The sequence below is a fragment of the Glycine max genome, chromosome 19 (assembly GCF_000004515.6).
Source record: "Glycine max cultivar Williams 82 chromosome 19, Glycine_max_v4.0, whole genome shotgun sequence".
NCBI classification, from domain to species: Eukaryota; Viridiplantae; Streptophyta; class Magnoliopsida; order Fabales; family Fabaceae; genus Glycine; species Glycine max.
The window spans coordinates 40455136-40475306 of record NC_038255.2 but is presented as its reverse complement, the minus strand read 5'-3'; the positions used below and the strand labels follow the sequence as shown (position 1 = coordinate 40475306).

The window sequence follows — 20171 nt, the reverse complement described above, 5'->3', positions numbered from 1 at the left end:
TTACTATTCAACCTTAACCAATTAACATTAATTGATTTAGATTTAAGTGTCTCTTAAACCCAAACCAATTTAAACCGTGACTATCCTTAACTTACCAAGAAATGTACGTCTATTAAATTTTTTATAATTTTAATTAATTTCTGTAGTCCTAGTGTCCCACCATGCACCATTGCTCTGCTGTCCCTCTCTTACATCGAATATGATTTGGGCCATACACGTATGTTGTTGACCCACGAAACTCTAGAAATATTAACAAATTAATCTCATGTATCATTATATGAAACCTTTCACATTTTATATATAAATTTATTACAATAATTAGTAGTCATCAACTCATCATTGTCATCTAAGCCCCATGAGACATATATGCTTTTAACAAGGATCAGTTTCAGGCCTAAAATATATAGATAAATAAATAAAGGCCTTAAATATTTTTTTAATTTTTGCCATATACTTAATTTTTATATTTCATCCTTGATAAAAATTTTTAACAAACCTATTTTTTATATTTAAAATTTTTTATTTTAAATATCTGTCATCAATTAAGTAATAAAATATCCATAAAATATTTGATATCCATCAATTAAGTGATTAAGTATCAGTAAAATATTTGATAATATAATTTGTAATGACGGAAGGATTATCCGTATTTAAAGTTTGATTTTAAAAATATAATAAAAAAAGTTTAATTTTTTTTTAAAAAAAAACATGTTGACTTTCACGTCTTCCCCATGTGCGCGACCTCCAATCAATGCCCACCGCGCGCCAGCCCTCCACCAAACCACCGTAAGCAACCAAATCTGATCCGCAACGCCTCCGACCGCCATAATCGCGAGCGCCACCACCATTTTCTATCAGATTTGGCCACACGGACCATCACGCCGCTGCAACCCCGTCCTTCACCTACCAGGCCAACTCCATTACCACCACCTTAACGGCTTAACCCACCCAAACAGCACCCACAAGTTCAGATCTGAGCCAAACACCAACACCCCACCCAACCCCTTCCACCAATCATAATTGTTCAGAATCACAACAGAGGAATTAGAACCAGAATTAGAAATAGGACCGACCAAGTTTGAATTTTGAGCGTAACCCAAAATCTGATGAATGGTGTTCGAGATACCCAATTGGTTCCTCTCCAAGGTTTCAATGTCAAGTTCGGGTCTTTTGCAGGATTTCCCGGAGGGGTCGCCGACACACGCGGTGGTGCCGTAGATGAGCACGAGAGCGCGGTGGCCGCAACGACAAAACTAGGAGAGGAGGATGAGGCCAAGGAGGTTGTTGAGGTGGAGGGACTCCGTAGCGGGGTCGAAGCTACAGTAGACCTTGAGGGGTGGCGGTGTCAGGCACACGCTGCGGAGCGCGTCACTGGTGATGGACTAGACCAGACTGCGCTCTTCGACGTTTGGAATGAAAGGGCTTGTGGCAGCGTTGCTGGAAGCTGTGGTTGTGTTGGGGGCAATAATGGGAGGTGGGACCGACGAGGAGGTTGAAGGTGTTGGAGGGGTGAGGGGGGTCGTAATCCACTGATAGTGGGGGTTTGGGTAGTTTATAATAATGCTGCACATTTTATTTTTCAAGTGAATTAAAAGATATTTCATAAATAATTCAATTCGATTTCAGTCATAGAAACAGTTTGAGTTCTGAGCAAAGAAATATTTTAGTTTAGTAGTCTTGAATCAGTCTGATTTAAATTTTAAAATACCGTGTACCAAACTAAAAAAAATAGTTTGACTTATTTGATTTGTGTTGAACAAAACTTGGTTTGCATGAAAATCATGAACAAAACTTGGTTTGCTTGAAGTCTAAGCTTTAAACTCTGTCAATACAAAAATAATGTCGTATGCTCACCTTTGGAATATTAAATTTAGCTAATCAATTATCAGTTAAATTTAAATTTTTTACTTTAATTGATTCCGACAGGTTTTAATCTTTAAAAAATTTAAATTTAATTTTAAAACAGATATGGACAATTTTTTGAACATTCACATATTCACATATCTGTTATTAAATATTTAACGAAAAAATAATCAAACACAAAAATTAAATATATACTGGAGATAAAAAAAAACATAATTAAATCATATATAAAACTAAGAAAAATAACTCATTCTTGTTGGCAAAGTGTTCTATCAAGAGTTGTAAGTAGTAACCCAGATTCGTCACTTCTTGTTCCAAGTGAAATTTAACACGTTCACATGATCATACATGGCACTCACCTTTCGATTATCTGAGATTAATTTAATTGATTGTTTTGACAAGCTTAAAAAAATAGTTTGTTCCGATTTATTTTTAACAAACGTACCATTGTATTGTTTTGACTTCTATTTATTAACAATATCATGAAAGTCAAATAATTCGTACTTCTTGCAGTTAATTTCTTTGTTACCACGACCCTGAACCTGCAAAATGCAAACCACACTTCAGAGTTGGTGTTAAGGCATTAGTGTAAAAATATTCGTGTTACGAAACCAAACCAATGAGAACTTTTACCTTACATCCAAAAAACAACACTATTAAATGTTTAACGGCAAAGTTAAGAAAAACAAAAAAATAATGAGAAAGCCCCATGCCACCAGTAGTTTATCTTTCCATGTTTTTTCTGTTCCTTCCCTTCTTTTACTTCAATTCTGAGTTGTGCCAAGAAGGGAATTCATCCCTTTAAGCCCAAGTGACTTACTATAGTGTCTTGGTTCGTTTATTTGGTGGTTCAACTTGTAGTTTGAAATATGGTTTTGCTTATGTAGATAGACTATAATAGTCAAGAATCTTATGTTAACTTTTATCTTTTCAATAAATGCGAGTTTAATTCCATCCGATGCTACTAAAATCCTACGGCAATCCTCCATAGAAAAATTTCCTGACACTCACAGATTAGTAGCATCAGACATAATTAAACCCACGTTTAGGCCTATATAATAATTTTCGAGATAAGTGTCTACTAGTGTGCAACTTCAACATGCCATTGGTGCATATCTCTCCGTTCTACAACATTTTGTGACTAACAAAGGAAATCTGTTTTGATTTGGTAAACCATGTCACTGAAGGAGAGGAATATTTCAAAGCAAATATATAAGCAACATCTAAAAAAATCCCAAGGTCATATACTATTTTCATGTGTTTATTGAAATTTTTTCAAAAAAGGAAACAGGAATACAGATGGACAGCAAAAAGTTTCTTGCCAGCCAATGTGTTGTTGACACTTGACAGTACAAGATTATCTACCTTTTTTTTTAATATTTTTTGCCCTTTTACTAGTTTTTACCACTGTTCCAATTTTATGACCGATGAACTGATTTTTAGATCCATATGTTTGTCCAATGTCAAGAAATTTTGTGGATTTAAATGACAATTCATTGTATAATTAAGCAGTCTTTAGTCAATACACATCAAATTACTTTATGACTTTATCTGATGTATTCCTTTAAACATAAAGAGCTACATTCTTTGCATCTTTGACCCCATTTGATTTTTGTGGTCTGGAGGTATCTCTTCCAACTTCGTGGTAGACCCTTCATCTTTTTTTCCACTTTTCTAGAATCCCTCACCTCTGGTATCCTACGTGCCAATATGCTCAGTCCTTTTATTTTTAGAGAGGTTTATTGATCTAACCAACATTTAAAAACTAAATAGAACAAAACTACCTTTTTACTTGTCTATAAGATTGATAAGATTTTTTTTAATGCTGAAATTCATTTTAGTGATTGATTTCTTCAAATACATGTTTTTTCATGCGTACAAACTAGGGATTAAACTCTTTATTACATGTTTAAGAGATTAAATTATCTACTAATCATGTCAGCTGGTGATTAATAAGAAAAATTAAATTACAAAAGAATTACAATTTTTTTTTCTCAACCGGATAAATTCGTTAGAGATATTGCTTAATTTTTCGAAACAGTGGTTTTTCATGCTAACCGGTAATATGCAAAGTGCATAGATAGTAAAATGGTGATTATTTCTACAGCTATATATGGCACATTGGTTAGCCAAATCGTACAGTATTTTTAACATAAGCTGATGTACTAGTCTTATCAATTAATAACTAATAACTAGCATGTCCTTTGAAAGGTAGGTTATTAACTTTCATTCAATACATTGATAATGTAAAAATGGATATAGTTGGTGTTGAATCATTGACCAGCAAAAGTTCAATTTCTTTTTTGTTTGACTAATTTTCTTGATCTTAAGAATTTTTTATTGTTTTTTGTACAGATTCTGATCTAATACAAGTAATATAGACAAAGTTTAATTTATATACACTCGTCTAATAAAAATTTACTTTATCGTCGCAACATGTTAATAAATAGAAAGATGTAGTCAAATAATTAAATTTTATTAGGTGTATATATATAAAAGAAGGAGTCAAATTATTTCATGATAAGATTTTTATATTTATTCTCCTTGATAACTTTTTAGGGGAGACTTTGTGGTCAACGTTTACTTAGAAAAGTATATTACATATTAAAATAAAGTTGATTGATGAAATATTAAATAATTTTTAAATTATATGAAATTTTATATACATGACTTCTTAATGTGAACTCTCGTTACCAACGGTTGAATTAATGAAATTCTATCAAGAGTGTCTCCTCATTCTATTACTTTTGTCATTAAAAAATTAATGAAATTCAATATCTGAAAAAGGATTTATTAAATAAGCATTACTTACTCATCAAATAAGTTAATTTTTCTCAGCCACTGCAGGGTTGCTCTGTCTCATAAAACATTGTCAGTACACTAGCAGCTCCACAAATAACTCTCACTTACCAAATCTGTAAAAACTTTAAACGCATGAAAATTCAGTAGGTTTTATTAGGCTTACAATAGCCAACTTGAACCCTGCTTTTATCCCCCCCCCCCCCCTTTTTTCGTTTTTCACTAACTTTTTATTGTCATTGTTCATTGAGCAATTAATTTCATCTAATTGGATGATGACATGATTGTTAAAAGGTTGAGGAGCAACAATGGGAGTTCTATTGGGTGAGTGCTGGTCTATCTTACTGCTTTGAGAAGTTCAGCGTCTTTATATGCAAATTAGATAGGCAATTCTATGTCACAACAAAGTAAACCTTCTATCTTCTACACCTTTGATGTAACTTGACTATGCAAAATTATCTTTAGACTCTTCCTGGCCTTTTAAATTGGTGAAATTTCACCTCCACATGCGATTTTCCTTTATGTTTCAACACGTTCTATCCTTTTTTTTTTCTACACTACATATATTTTCACTAGAAATAATTCTATTTGAGTTGAATAAGACCATGTTTTATCTAATTTCATTTAATCTATCTAAGACATTTATATTCATTTAATTGGGTCTGCATCAGGGGTCCATCATTCAACTTAATAATAAATTTTGTCTATTAACTATTCTCAGAATTCATTTGGAAATTTAGTGAAGCAGTCAGGTTTATTCATCTCACAGAACTTGCCAGCTAAAGAATTGGTGGAGAATTGACTAACCAGTCCAAAACCAATAAAACTAGTGGTGAATTAGTTAGAATTATTTTTTCTATTTTCAACTCAATTAATAAACTATTTTGAGGCAAATGAAGTTTCAATATAAATTTATAAGAGCCTATACATGAGACTCTCGTGTAAGACATAAGATGATTTGTTCGGTTTTAACTTTTATGTATGTTGTGAACATGAATCCTCAATTCAATATCTTAACTTTTACTCGTTTTTACAAATTTTAACGCGTTAAGAAGTTTATTTCCTTTTTTATGCAGCAATACAATAAATTTCTATACCTCACTTTTTGTTGTATTTCAGTAAGTTCTTAATGTGATATTTCATAATTGATTATTATTTACCTTTTTAATTAATTTTTTTATTTTTACATGTCATATAATATGATTCAATTGTAATTAAAATGTCATAACTATATATATATAAGGAATAGAAAAAAAAATCTTTTAATTCTAGAGAAATTAAAGTTGAAACTGGAGTGGACTCTTTCTAACCATACTAAGTAATCTGTCCAACTGGCAATACATAATATTACAAATACGTAACACTGTTAAGTCGTTATCGTCTCCTAGGAATGTTAGTAACATTTTTATTATTATTAATTAAAATTTATTAAATAAAGTAAGTTTAAGTTATTCATTTTTGTAAAAAAATTTTGCTGAATTTTCATTTTTTAATAAAAATAACGTAATTCATTATTATTTGGTAAATTATAATAAATAATGTAGATAGACTTAGAATCTGGTAAGAAAAATTAATACAAATGCATTGTCATTTGTCCCCATAATTTTTTTTACACATTTAATATAAAAGTAAAAAGAATCCATCACAGTTACAGTTGGTGAATACATATAATAATGTAAAAAATATTTATTCTACGAATACATGAATTATTTATTCATAAAAAAATACTGAGAAAAAAATAGTGATACATCACTGCTATGACTTGAGCAGTGATAATAGATAAGGAGAGAGAGGGAGAGAACAGTGACACATAGTAAGGAAAATCCAAAAAAGAATCCATGTAAGCAACTAGAAGACCAAAACTAGCGGTTGCGCGAATCTTTACCTTAAAATAACGACTTTGCTTCATGCGTCTTATGTAATAAATAACAAATAACTATAAAAACCTTCTCTCCTCCTAGCTTCTTGCTTTCTTTTTTCTTCTTTTTTTATTTTTTTATTTTACACACTACAAAATTTCCTTGTTACGTTTTCTTTTTCATTCGTTTCACCAACTTGGCATTGGCCTTTCATGTCATAATGGTTTCATTTTCATCGTCGTCATAATTCATCCATACCCTTCTCTCTGCAACTCTGAATTGTTTCAAATCTCAAAAGGCTATAAAGAAAGAAAGAAAAAAGTTAGAGAGAGAAGAAGGCCACTCACTCACTCGCAGGCACAGCAATAATTCACACTTTTCTTTCCAACAAGTATCTTCTTCTCTCTCTCTTTATTGCCAGCTCTGCAACCTTGTACTCCCCATACCTTGTTTCTTCTTCTTCTTCTCTCTCTCTCTCTCACAAACCAAACCATCCTCACGCATTGAGATCTCAGGTACGTCCATTTTCTCTGATGACTGTTCCTTTTTTCTTCTTATGCTCAAATGTCACCTGAAATGCTCTTAATTTCTCAGCCTTGGTCTCGTGCTGTCATCGTTTTTTCTGACTCAAGTGTCTTGGCTGCTGATCTGGGTCGGTCCCATATTGTGGTAACTTTGATGGGTTCTTCTTGTTTTTGCCTTTTGTTTTTGTGATCACTTTGGTTTTTGATCTTTTGGGCACCACCCTCTTGTTTTGGTATTGGTTCACAGTCTTCAGCTCTTTGATCATCTGTCTCTGATTGTACTTTTGGTGATCTCGCGACTGTGTCTATTTGTGATGACATGCATTGTTTTGGTTTTGTTAATCAAGCTTTGATCAATGTCTTGTTTTTTGTTAGCTTTTAGATTGACTGAGAATTGGCTAAATGAGCATCAGATCTTACTTAGTATTCAACTTTGTAGCAACTAATCAACTCGATCCCCTACACTATGGTCCAAAATTCTTCATGTGTTTAAGCTTAGTTGCAGTGTTTACTACTTCATTGTCGGCTCAGAATCAGATCAAGTATGTGCTCAAAATTCCTTGATCTTTGGTAAAAGTTATTACGTGAACAGTTCTTGTCCAGTGCATAGCCATCGCGATCATAAATTACTTTTCGGCTCTTAGATAGCTTCACAGATTTCAGAAACTGAAAATTTGGAATGCTGAATCCATTTGGCTATCAATGGCTTGGACTTGATTTTAGGCATGCTGTATGGTGGAGCAAGCAGTGACTGAGCAATATATTAGCTGAACTCTTTGCAGTAATTCACATATAGAGCACTTCAATCTGATAATGCTGCTGCCAGTTTGCAGTACACACCTATTTGGAGAAGTGGACAATTTGCAAAGAGACATGGATGGGTTGCTGTGCTGAAAATTATACAGAAGTAATCTACAGTTGGATTGATAATCGATATGAAAGGGACACTGGACTTTTTCTATCTGTCTGTTTGTTCAACAGTTAAACTTGAACAATATTGGATTGATATCTTTATAAATCCATTTAGTGGTGAAAAATGTGTACATTGTAGTTGTATACAAGGTGACAAGTTGGATTTAATCATAATTTCACTAAGCAGGGTAGACAAGGTGACTAGAAGGATATCTTGAACAATATTTTAGAAAATTGAAAAAGGACATCTCATGTATTGAGAGCATTAGTATTCAGATTCATTGTATAAGCTAGTGTCTAACCAAATCATGTAATTATAGTAATTAGGAAATTTTGTTAATGTATTGATTTCATCAATTCTATACAGCCAGCCTATGCTGTGTAGCTGAAACACACAATTTATTGCCTCTATCTCTTTTTCTATGTTTACTCTCAACATGGTATCAGCTTGGAGGGAGGCAATCTTCAATCCATGTTTCAACTGTGGTTTACTGGTCTCCCTTTTCTGTGTCGTTTTTCCAGCTAACTCCTCCTTCTCTGCTGTCTTCACTCCTCAGTCCTCTTCTCCAATGACCATTCTGGTCTTCATTTTAAATCCAAATGACTTTTGCATAAGGGTGTGTTAGACATAACCCGTTCATGATCCTTCACCTAACATCTTGAGCTTTTGGGATAGTTGGTTTGCAACATCATGATCCCAAATAGAATGGCAGGCTAAAGCCTTATATGATGATAGTCCTGAAGTAAGCTAGCTTATGAACCAAAAAACCAATTAGTTGTATTATAGATTCAGTGCAAGTATAGGACTGTAACCTTCATTTGATAGGACTAAATTGTATGTTCTAGTTAACTAATATATTCCCACAGATAGGTAGGTGTTTAAGTTGTGGAGATGATTTTTCCAGTTATAAGTAGTTAGTTTTGCTTTCTTCTGATATACAGCATAATGACGCTGCTCAGTGTGTCCAATCAAACTTCACATTCTGTTCTATTTTCCTTGGCTGAACCCCTTTTGGTTGAACCAAAATATACCATTTTTTAACACCGAGTCATGTTTTATTCTATTTTCATAAGGCACCAAAAGTAGAATAAAACACCTATCCCATTTTAATGGGTCTACCAAATGCTACTGCAATTGCTGCTACTTCTGTTCTCATGCTTGACAACTATACATGATTTTCTCTTGCTAAAACATTCTTAAGTCTGTTTCCTCTCACGCAATGGATTACTTTGGAATTTGTAGGTGTTAGCTGAAAAGACAGTATTTTAGAAGGAATTTTCAGCCATGTCTAGTGCTACAAAAGTGTTGGATCCAGCATTCCAGGGAGTTGGTCAAAAAGTGTATCCTTAATAAAAGGGTGATTTATAAAAGAAATCGTGAAAATTATAATTTTTTCATTTAATAATAAAGAAAGAACAGTACTTCTAATAGAATGATCAAGCACTAGCACTATGTAATTGATATTCAAATATAAGCATTATTGTTCTAGTAATAAAGAAAGAACAGTACTTCTAAGAGAATGATCAAGCACTAGCACTATGTAATTGATATTCAAATATAAGCATTATTGTTCTAGTTATATTATTATAAGTTGGATATATTATCTACTTGAGGAGTTTTAGACTTAGCTTTTTGTAGAGGCACTGAAATATGGAGGATTGAGGATTTTCAGCCAGTTCCATTGCCCAGATCTGAATATGGGAAATTCTACATGGGAGATTCTTACATCATCTTGCAGGTGTGAGCTGTATCCAATATTACCTCATATGTGTTTATACATTGCTAAACTTTGTGACTGTATGAAGACACTAGAGGCTGAATGCTGTGGAAACAGTTTATGTTTTTCTGTTTGGGCTGTGAACAATAAAATTGCATTTTAGTCCTTGTGAGATTGAAACAAACAATATAATGCCAATTATGGTATTGAAATTCTAGATCAAAGAACATACACAGTATAATAGAGAAAGTGACTTCTATCCACATAGATCTCAAAAGGGTGACTAATTTCAACTTATAATTCTAGGTGAACAGCACAGCTTGTATGATATATATAATAAGATAAATAAGGAAACCCTTAAGTCTTTAGCAGAACCCCTACTCTTACAAATGATAGTCTTCAATAAAATTCCAATATTGAGTGGAGATATATATTTCTACTTTTTGTTTTAAAAGTATTGGGTGTTGATTTCAAGTTTATTTGCAGACAACACAAGGCAAAGGAGGTGCTTATTTGTATGACATTCACTTCTGGATTGGAAAGGATACAAGTCAGGTAAGTTTGGACTTCACCCTCCCTTACTTCCAACCTCTCTCTTGTCCCATTCAGTTTTTCTTCATAGAACGCAAGAGGTAACTAAAATATTGAACCCTGTAATATAATGTTTTTAAGAAAAGTTATTGTTCCAAGTTTTGTGTTTATGTTTCTTCCAGTTTCACTCCTTTTCCCTTTCATTTTCTCTTTCTGGTTCTAAAGTGAGTTTATATATGATGGTTCACAATTTGGAAATTCTTGAACCAATATATTTGGATGGAAGAATAATCTCTATTGATATGGTGATTTTCCATTTAGGATGAGGCTGGAACAGCAGCCATTAAAAATGTTGAACTCGATGCATCTCTTGGAGGACGTGCAGTGCAACACAGGGAAATTCAAGGGCATGAATCTGACAAATTTTTGTCCTACTTTAAGCCATGTATAATTCCATTAGAGGGGGGTATCGCATCTGGATTTAAAAAACCTGAAGAAGAGGAGTTTGAAACACGTTTATATGTATGCAGAGGAAAAAGAGTTGTCAGAATAAAACAGGCACAATGTTCTCTATTCATGTACTTTTCAAATTCAGTGCACATTCGTTGCCTAAAAATGTGATACAAAGTTTTGCTTATGCAGGTCCCTTTTGCACGGTCTTCATTGAATCATGATGATGTATTCATCCTAGACACTCAGAATAAGATTTATCAATTCAATGGTGCAAACTCCAATATCCAGGAAAGAGCCAAGGCTCTGGAAGTTATACAGTTGTTGAAGGAAAAACATCATGAGGGAAAATGTGACGTTGCAATTGTTGGTAAGGGCAAAAGGCACATGTTTTCCCATCACTTGATGAAAAGCCTACCATGTGATTTTGAATATATGATCTCCAAGTGTGTATTTTGATTTGTTTGTGACTATAAAAAGGTGTCCCACATTGCAGATGATGGCAAGCTGGATACTGAGTCAGACTCAGGTGAATTTTGGGTTCTCTTTGGTGGTTTTGCTCCCATTGGGAAGAAGGTAATTAGTGAGGATGATATCGTTCCAGAGACCATTCCTGCTCAACTCTATAGGTATAGCTCCATAAATCTTCGTGATTGCAACTCAATAAAATGAGTAGAAAACTGTATATGATCAATTATACTTATCTTACATTTTAAAAAGGGATATAGGTAATTTTTGTTGGATCAATACTTCCTTCAGGAATTTTTTTTCTTTTCTTTGTCAATTTCATTTCTTATCCTCCCTTTTCTATTTATCACCTTAGAATATAAAATTTGATTTATCATTGCATTTTAAGCAGCAGATGCTGGTGCTGAGAGAAGTGCGTTATGTATTTTGTGCTGGTTGTGAATGTATTTTCTTTTTATGAAACATAAGAAGATATATTGATTGAAACTAGGGGGTTTGGAATTCTTCTCATTATGTCTGAAGTTGAAGATGTCATGTCCTTGCTGTTTGCTGGCTGATACTAGGACTGTGATTATTTTCTGCTAGATATATAATTTTAGTCTCTCTTTTTTTAAACTTTTTTTCTCCTTAATACTTTTAGCAGTATAGATTTTTCTTTTTTAGTTTCTGTTTAGTTTCTCTGTTTTATGATGTGTGCACTATGCATTTGAGTTTCTTAATCTGGAGGATATGACCTTGTTCCTGCAGTATTGCTGATGGTGAGGTCAAGCCTGTGGAAGGTGAACTTTCAAAATCACTGCTGGAGAACTACAAATGCTATCTATTGGACTGTGGTACTGAGGTATTTGTCTGGGTTGGCCGGGTAACACAAGTTGAAGATCGAAAAGCAGCTTGTCAAGCAGCTGAGGTAATGCAATTGCAAGTTCCATTTCTTCATATGCTGGTTTGAAGTGGAGTCATTAATGTTACTGATATGTTCAGGAGTTTGTCGCAAGTCAAAAAAGGCCGAAATCTACAAGGATTACCAGAATCATTCAAGGTTATGAGACACATTCTTTTAAGTCCAACTTTGATTTTTGGCCATCAGGATCTGCTACTAACAGTGCTGACGAAGGAAGAGGAAAAGTTGCAGGTGGATATTATTTCTTCTCACTTGGAATTTGGCTTGGCTTTTTTTACCGATCATTCATAAGAATGGTATTTTTTTTGTACTGCCAGCTTTGCTGAAGCAGCAAGGTATGGGTGTGAAAGGGGTGACAAAAACTACCCCAGTTGTTGAGGACATTCCACCTCTGCTTGAAGGAGGTGGAAAGATGGAGGTGATTTTGTAATTTTTTTAGTTAGTTTCTTACCTCGATTAAATTATGCCAGCTAACATTAATGTTATTTGATATTTCCAGGTATGGCAAATCAGTGGAAGTGCTAAGACTCCCTTATCTAAGGAGGATATTGGTAAATTTTATAGTGGAGATTGTTACATAGTACTGTACACTTATCACTCTAGCGAGAGAAAGGAAGACTACTACTTGTGTTGTTGGTTTGGAAAAGACAGCATTGAGGTCATTTCAATCCCTCTAATTTGAGATCAAAATATGTTGTGATAATTGTAATAATTTGTTTGCATTCACTTTATAGCGCTTACCTTATTGTTAAGACTGGCCTAGAATTTCCATGCTTGGCCAAAAATATTATTTCTTAGAGTGCTTTTAATGTCAGTGGATGTGATAACATTCTGTATATAGAAAAGCTCTACCGGGGAGTAGACTATGGAATTTTCTTGGCTTTATTAAATGGCAATAGTATAAAGATGATCAAAATATGCTGTTTCAATAAGCATACTTTATATGAAAGTGTCAAAGTGGATGGCATTCCACATCAAGCTAGCAATATGATGAGTCTTTTGTGTGTTGTGTGTTGTATCTGTGAGCTACTGCAATTGGTTGCAACCTGATATGACCTTCTGAACTTTTTGGGATGAAAATCCGTATCTTTTTTTCTGAATCATATAAGATTGAACTTGATTCTTTGGTCAGTAAAATTACTTAGGCTGAAAAATAAGATTGTTAAAGACCAGGGATCTATAAAAAGAATAAAACTAGCTTGTTACCATGTTTGGATCAAAGAACATAATGAATTTACTAAACATGAAGATTCCTAGCAAGAATATGTGCTGAGAAAAAAAAAAAGATAGGATGTAAAGGAAATCCCTTTTTCAAACTAATATAAGTATGGATTTCACTTTGACAATCCAATCATTCTGTTCTTTTGGAATTAATGTTTCTTTTCAATATCTTAATCTTGATCATGTTCTCTAAGAATTATATATCTTCCATGACTCATATCTGGATACATAATGAATTCCACACTAATACTTAGCTTGCAACTTACTTTCATACTAATAATAATCCAACTCATTGCTGTCCAGCTGCAAAACACATGATATAACAACCTGATTTGGTATTTCTTATTTTTCAGGAGGACCAAAGAATGGCTATTCGATTGGCTAACTCAATGTTCAACTCATTAAAGGGTAGACCTGTTCAGGTATCCGTAATGTGATATTATGTTGGGGATTTTGCTTGGAAACTCTGTATAATTGTAATAGTTTCTCGCAGGGTCGCATATTTGATGGTAAAGAGCCACCACAGTTTATTGCCCTTTTCCATCCAATGGTGGTCCTCAAGGTATCATTTGCAAAATCCAATGCTATTTTTATTAACATATAGAGATTGTCTGAAGTTAATTAGGTTACCTGACTTGTGTCTAACTCAGGGAGGCTTGAGCTCTGGTTACAAAAAATTTATAGCAGATAAAGGTTTGCCGGATGAGACATACGCAGCAGAGAGTGTTGCACTTATTCGGATTTCTGGAACATCCATTCATAATAATAAAGTGGTGCAAGTAGATGCAGTATGTTCCCTTTAAAAGTTAACTTATTCATTTTTTCCACCGTAGTTATTTTTGTAGGGCTACTTTCTCTACTAGCTGACAACAATTATGTCATTCTTGTTCAGGTGGCAGCATTGCTGAACTCTACCGAGTGTTTTGTCCTGCAATCTGGCTCAGCTGTTTTTACATGGCATGGGAATCAATGTTCCCTTGAGCAGCAGCAGCTTGCAGCAAAAGTTGCTGAGTTTTTAAGGGTAGCTTTACTATATTTCCTGCTCACTTTTTTAATTTGTTCCTTTCTGTTTTGTAGGAGTTTTTATCCTCTCCGTAGTTGCACTTCACCTATTTTGTGCATATATAAAAAAAGTTTCTGAACTAAAGGGTGTTCCACTGAATTATTCAAGAACAATCATAAGTTAAACCATAGCCAGGTTGTCACAATCTTATATGAGTCAAACACCAAGTTCCTAGTTTCTGGCAACTGGGATAGATTTACCTTTCAGGGAAGAACTCTTCTAACAAGAAAACTTAGAAAATTTGTGGAAATGGCTTTCATATTTCTGTTGTTAAACATTGTTCTTACATTTATATAGCATTTGTTACATCAAGATAAAGTCATTCAAATGGGCTTGGGATGACTATATTCTCGGGATTGTACTAAAGTGCATCACTTGCAATGGGCTAACATGTGGCTATGCATCACCTATTTCTTTTTCACCAGTATACTAATGATTTTTTTAACATTTAGGTTAATTCATACTAGTTAAATTATATGTTAACATATTACACATCTATGTCCAGCCAGGAGTTTCTTTAAAGCTTGCTAAAGAAGGAACAGAAACCTCAACTTTCTGGTTTGCACTTGGAGGAAAACAAAGTTACACCAGCAAAAATGTCACTAATGACATTGTCAGAGACCCACATTTGTTCACTTTATCTTTTAATAGAGGTAAAATTTCTTGTGTAGTACTTCTCTGTATAAAATTTTGTTATAAGATAGCATATTTGTTTACTGATATTTGAATGTTCTGACCAATTATTAATTTTGTATCTTCCTTTGCAACATGGATGTACCAGGAAAGTTACAGGTGAGTTTGTGACTGCAACTTCATTATGTGGACTTTCACACTACTGCTAGGAAACTTGTCAGCAGTGTTTGTCTTCTAAATCTATTCTTATATTGTACTCTTCAGGTAGAGGAGGTTTACAACTTTTCCCAAGATGATTTGTTAACAGAAGATATCCTGATCCTTGACACGCACACAGAAGTGTTTGTTTGGATTGGTCAGTGTGTGGACCCAAAAGAAAAGCAAAAAGCTTTTGAAATTGCCCAGGTAAACATGCTCAACAAATTAGAGCCTTCACTTCCCTTATTTCCTTTTACTTGATGTACTTGATGTATAATAGAAATTTTCTCTCAGAAATACATAGATAAGGCTGCATCTCTGGAAGGACTATCTCCTCATGTACCACTATACAAAGTAACAGAAGGGAATGAACCTTGCTTTTTCACAACATACTTTTCTTGGGATCATGCAAAAGCTATGGTACGTGCTAATACCTTGAGGAACTCCAATTTTTGTTTTCCTGTTTTCTTAAAAAAAATGTTCATTCTCACACTTTTTAATCATTGTGGCCTGTAAAGTTATAGTTTTCTGTATGTTTATGTTGATTGAAAACAGTATAAGGATGTGGACCACTAATTAGGATTATCATATTTTTAATTAAATCTTAATTAACTTCAGTTTATCTTGTTTCTTTATCTTTTCCCTTAATAAGATCTTGATATCAGAATCTGGTTTCATATTCTTATTTTATTAATCAGGATAATTTTTAAATAAGATCCTATTAATTAGGGATCTCTTTATTTTTTATTTTATCAATTAGGATCAATTAGAATAATTCTTAGTTATGATCCAATTGATTAGGAATCTCTTTATTTTTAGGCTTAATTGCACATTTTACCATCCAATTATCATGATTTTATGAATTTTACCATCCATGTCTTTTTTGCACATTTTACCAATCCCTTAAATATGTGACAAAGTATTGATGGATCCCTAAACACGATGTCGTTTTGTTATTCACATGATGGTAAAATGTGTAAAAATATAAAAAAAATGATGGTAACATGCACGAAAATTGAAAAGCGTCATGTTAAAATGCACAAAAAAAAAAACTTGGATGGAAAAATGTGAGAAAATTGAAAAAATGATGGTAACATGCTTAGAAAAAAAAAAGAACTTGAATGGTAAAATTCGCAAAATGATGATAGTTGAGTGGTAAAAGCCTTATTTTTATCCAATCAATTAGGATAATTGTTAGGGATATTTTGTAGCCTTTTCAAAAGGGCAAACTTGATTGAAATTTTATCAATGAGAAATACTTTTCAGTAAAACTTGTGTTAGTTTAGGAGAGGTTCCATCAAGGACGAGTCTGCTTCTTGTTTTCACTATAGGTCTGTGTCTAGGCCTATGACTCAATCCTACGCAAAGGTTCATAACATATAATTCTTGGCTAACTGGCTGGTTCAGTAAAAAAAAATTATTGGCATCAAATATAGCATTGACAACAATTTTGAAACACAAATTTCATCTTCAAAAGAAACTGCGGGAACTAAGATTACAAGCATAAAATAGCTGCTCCCATGTATGAACCTGTGCTACTTAGTGCTATTAGCCTATTAGTATATTTACTGATAGAAAGCGTATCAGATCTGTGTGATTTGTGAAATTGTTATATGTTGATCATGAGATTCTTGAAGAAGACTAAAGGCTAAAGTTTTTTCACCATCTCATATTCAAATCTTTGAATACAGGAAACAAAGTGAAAAAAGATGAAATTTTTGTAATTATTAGAGAAAATTAAAAAGAGAAACATAACATTACCTTTAATAAAACAGGCTCTTGACTTAATTTGTTGAATACCTATTCATTATCTTCCTGATGAAATGCAGGTGCCAGGGAACTCATTCCAGAAAAAGGTGACATTACTCTTTGGAACTGGCCATCCTGTAGAGGTATGAAACTGAACTTAGATCCAACAAAGGAGATTCTTATTCATGTATGATGCACCAATATGTGAAAAATGTCCGTGTATCGGTATCAAATAAGTATATGATACTGATCTGCTTCTGATATGTATCAATACAATAGCAAAACATCTTTAAAAATAAATAAATAAAACCTTCTGATACTTTGGTTCTTCCATTTTCTGATTTCCCAGTCTTTTCAAGTTCAAGCAAAAATATTCCTAAATTCCTTATTTTTGATATTTCTTTTCCTTCTCAAAATTACTAGTTGTATAAACTTGCGAAGATGCAATGCTGTTGGTGTTAGGTTTAATATCTAAATTTATTATTGCAGTTATTTGCTTAACTAAGTTACACTAAATGTGTTGACAGGAAAAGTCTAATGGGTCAAGTCAAGGAGGGGGACCAAGACAAAGAGCAGAAGCTTTGGCTGCCTTAAATAATGCATTCAATTCATCTCCTGAGACAACGTCCAGTGCGGTACAGCAACTTGTTTATAGATTATTTACTATCTTTTTTCTTTATTTTACAGTCAATGAAATTAAAATCAATACCAGATTCTCCTGATAGGAAAAGGAGGGCATAGGGTAATGACAAGGCATTCAACCCATATATCACATTGTATTCCTTATTTATTTTTGTTCATAGTTCTGACCTGTAATGGAATAATTGAGTTTGGGTAAGTACAGGTATGTTGAATTCTATATGTCCTAATTCACTTGGTGATCATAATGAAAGGACTTTCTTGGGTTTCATTTTGGAAAGTTAAGTCGTGTCATGATACTCAAAAGAGCTATAAATTTGGCTTATGTGTTTAAATTATTCCACTTTAATACTTCATCTATGAAATATGAATACAAGTAGGACAAATACACTATAGAAGTCTAAGCATCCCACTTTAAATTGCATATGGAAGTTATACTAATGTTATAGACATTTTTTGTTGCCATTTTTTCATAAATGGATTCAAGATAATAGATTCACACTAAAGCAGACTGTCATATTAAAGAAAATTAGCAGTAGTAGTGGCCTTCTACATCCTAGACTTTGTGACATTTATCCAAACTCCTAGACATCCAATTACATGTGCTAAAGCCTAAATGGATAAAGAAGCACTCATTTTTAAATAACATTTTAATATTTAATTAGGCCATAGATGATAATTGAATAAAGCAAACAATCTAATTGGTGCTCCTTTCTAACTTTTTCTACTCTGACTCTGACTGACACAGGATAAGTTGAATGGGTTAAATCGAGGTGGACCGAGACAAAGGGCAGAAGCCTTAGCAGCCTTAAACTCTGCATTTAATTCATCATCTGGAACCAAAGTTTATACTCCAAGGCCATCTGGAAGAGGTCAAGGATCACAAAGAGCAGCAGCAGTAGCTGCTCTCTCTTCAGTTCTTACTGCTGAAAAGAAGAAAACTTCACCTGAAACTTCTCCTGTGGCTAGCACTAGTCCTGTAGTGGAAAGTAGCAACTTTGGTGAGAAAAATAGCTCTTATTGGATATAGGTCCTATGTGATTCTTGTGATTATTTGACAAGTTTTAATTCTTGTTCTATTCCAGACACTAAAAGTGAAAGTGCCCCTTCTGAAACGGAAGTTGTTGAAGAAGTTGCAGATGTCAAAGAGACAGAAGAAGTTGCCCCTGAAGCTGGTACCAATGGGGATTCAGAACAACCAAAACAAGAAAATGTGGAGGATGGAAGAAATGACAGTGAAAATAATAATCAAAATGTCTTCAGTTATGAGCAATTAAAGACTAAATCTGGTAGTGTTGTGTCTGGAATTGATCTTAAACAGAGAGAGGTTAGTCTTGGTTTGCAAACTTTGCATGTTATTAATTTGTTTAATATGCTAATATAAGTGTGAAAAATATGTATACCTCCCTAACTCTTTTAATGAGACAATCACTATAGTTTCCCATGAATTCTATTAAATAATATAGTAGCCCAATATTTTTTGTTAATTGGAAGTCTTGATAATTATATCAGATATTGAGGGGTCTTTGTTATATTTGAAATCCTAAAGAGAGCTATATGATTATACTATGAACTTTTATGCTTTGGTTGATGATAATGTTTTTTTTTTTCGTCTCCACTTGTTGTTGCCTAGGCTTATCTGTCAGACAAAGAGTTCGAAACTGTATTTGGAATGGCCAAAGAAGCATTCTCTAAGTTGCCAAGATGGAAGCAAGACATGCTGAAAAGGAAAGTGGATTTGTTCTAGACTCAGACACAATGAGCAACATATATGCTGCTTTTGCATCCTAATATATCTTGAGATGCACTAATCTGTTGGGTAGTGTGGTTTTCTTGCTATATATACCCTACTTGGATTCCTATGCATAGAACTTTGCTTTTGGCCCATAATGGACATAGCTATATATGGTTAGTGTCCAAGTTTGAATGTGGCACTGCCTTGGAGAGTGAGTTTTAGTTTTCTCCTTTTAAATTGAGCATGCCTCTTCTTCCTCTTGTAATGTTCACATATTATTATGGCAACAAACACGGTGAACAAGTTCAATTCTTTCATTTTGTCAAGTTTGTATCTTAAAAATGTGGCTTTTTTGTTTTTATCCCTTGTTGCTATTGGTTAGGGAGGCGAGTGTATATGTATTGCATGTTATACTGAATCTCAATATAAAGAATGAAAATTTGTTTGTTTGTTATCAATGGCTATGAATTATGTACATGTGCTGCTTATTAGTTTCAAGAATTCCTCATCCATGACACATCAATGAAGCATAATTTATATTCACAACTAATCAAAAATCCATTAAACCAAGCTGGTTCTTTTCGCTTTATTAAATGATAAAGGGCATTTAAATTTACTAACTGTTGCTTACCAAATGGCTTAATATTTTTTGACAGAAGGATTAAGATTTATTTGGTTAAATAACGGATTAAGGTTTGATTCTTAATTTGTGACACTAAAAATTTTAATCAAGTTGATTTCATGAAATACTCATTTCAAACATATAAGGGACTTCAATCTAGTTGAAATGATTCTGGAAAACTAGAAGAGTCTATTGTGTTAGATTTCAACTTAAAATCAATTGATACTAAGTGAAATTGTCAAACAGATATATAAGCTGCACCCCAAGAACTAAGACAGGCGATGTG

General features: G+C 33.4%; 1 protein-coding gene across 3 annotated transcripts; it reads left to right on the top strand.

Annotated features, from left to right (window-relative positions):
• Window positions 1-6637: 6637 nt before the first annotated feature.
• On the top strand, window positions 6638-19721 carry LOC100787208 (villin-3). 3 transcript variants are annotated; one of them, XM_006604297.3, is made up of 25 exons: window positions 6638-7036; window positions 7116-7173; window positions 9201-9298; window positions 9597-9696; window positions 10162-10230; window positions 10528-10764; window positions 10849-11026; window positions 11153-11285; window positions 11872-12031; window positions 12106-12256; window positions 12343-12443; window positions 12525-12683; window positions 13600-13668; window positions 13740-13808; window positions 13897-14034; window positions 14139-14267; window positions 14815-14962; window positions 15091-15101; window positions 15207-15347; window positions 15435-15560; window positions 16970-17032; window positions 17417-17524; window positions 18277-18529; window positions 18614-18855; window positions 19162-19721. In XM_006604297.3, exons 3-25 carry the CDS (start codon window positions 9243-9245, stop codon window positions 19273-19275), a joined length of 2955 nt encoding a protein of 984 aa, XP_006604360.1. In that variant the 5' UTR covers window positions 6638-7036; window positions 7116-7173; window positions 9201-9242; the 3' UTR covers window positions 19276-19721. The 3 variants fall into 3 exon arrangements, with proteins under 3 accessions (XP_006604360.1, XP_014627483.1, XP_003554172.1); XM_014771997.2 differs by having other exon boundaries at window positions 7116-7190; XM_003554124.4 differs by lacking the exon at window positions 7116-7173.
• The last annotated feature ends 450 nt before the right edge of the window (window positions 19722-20171 follow it).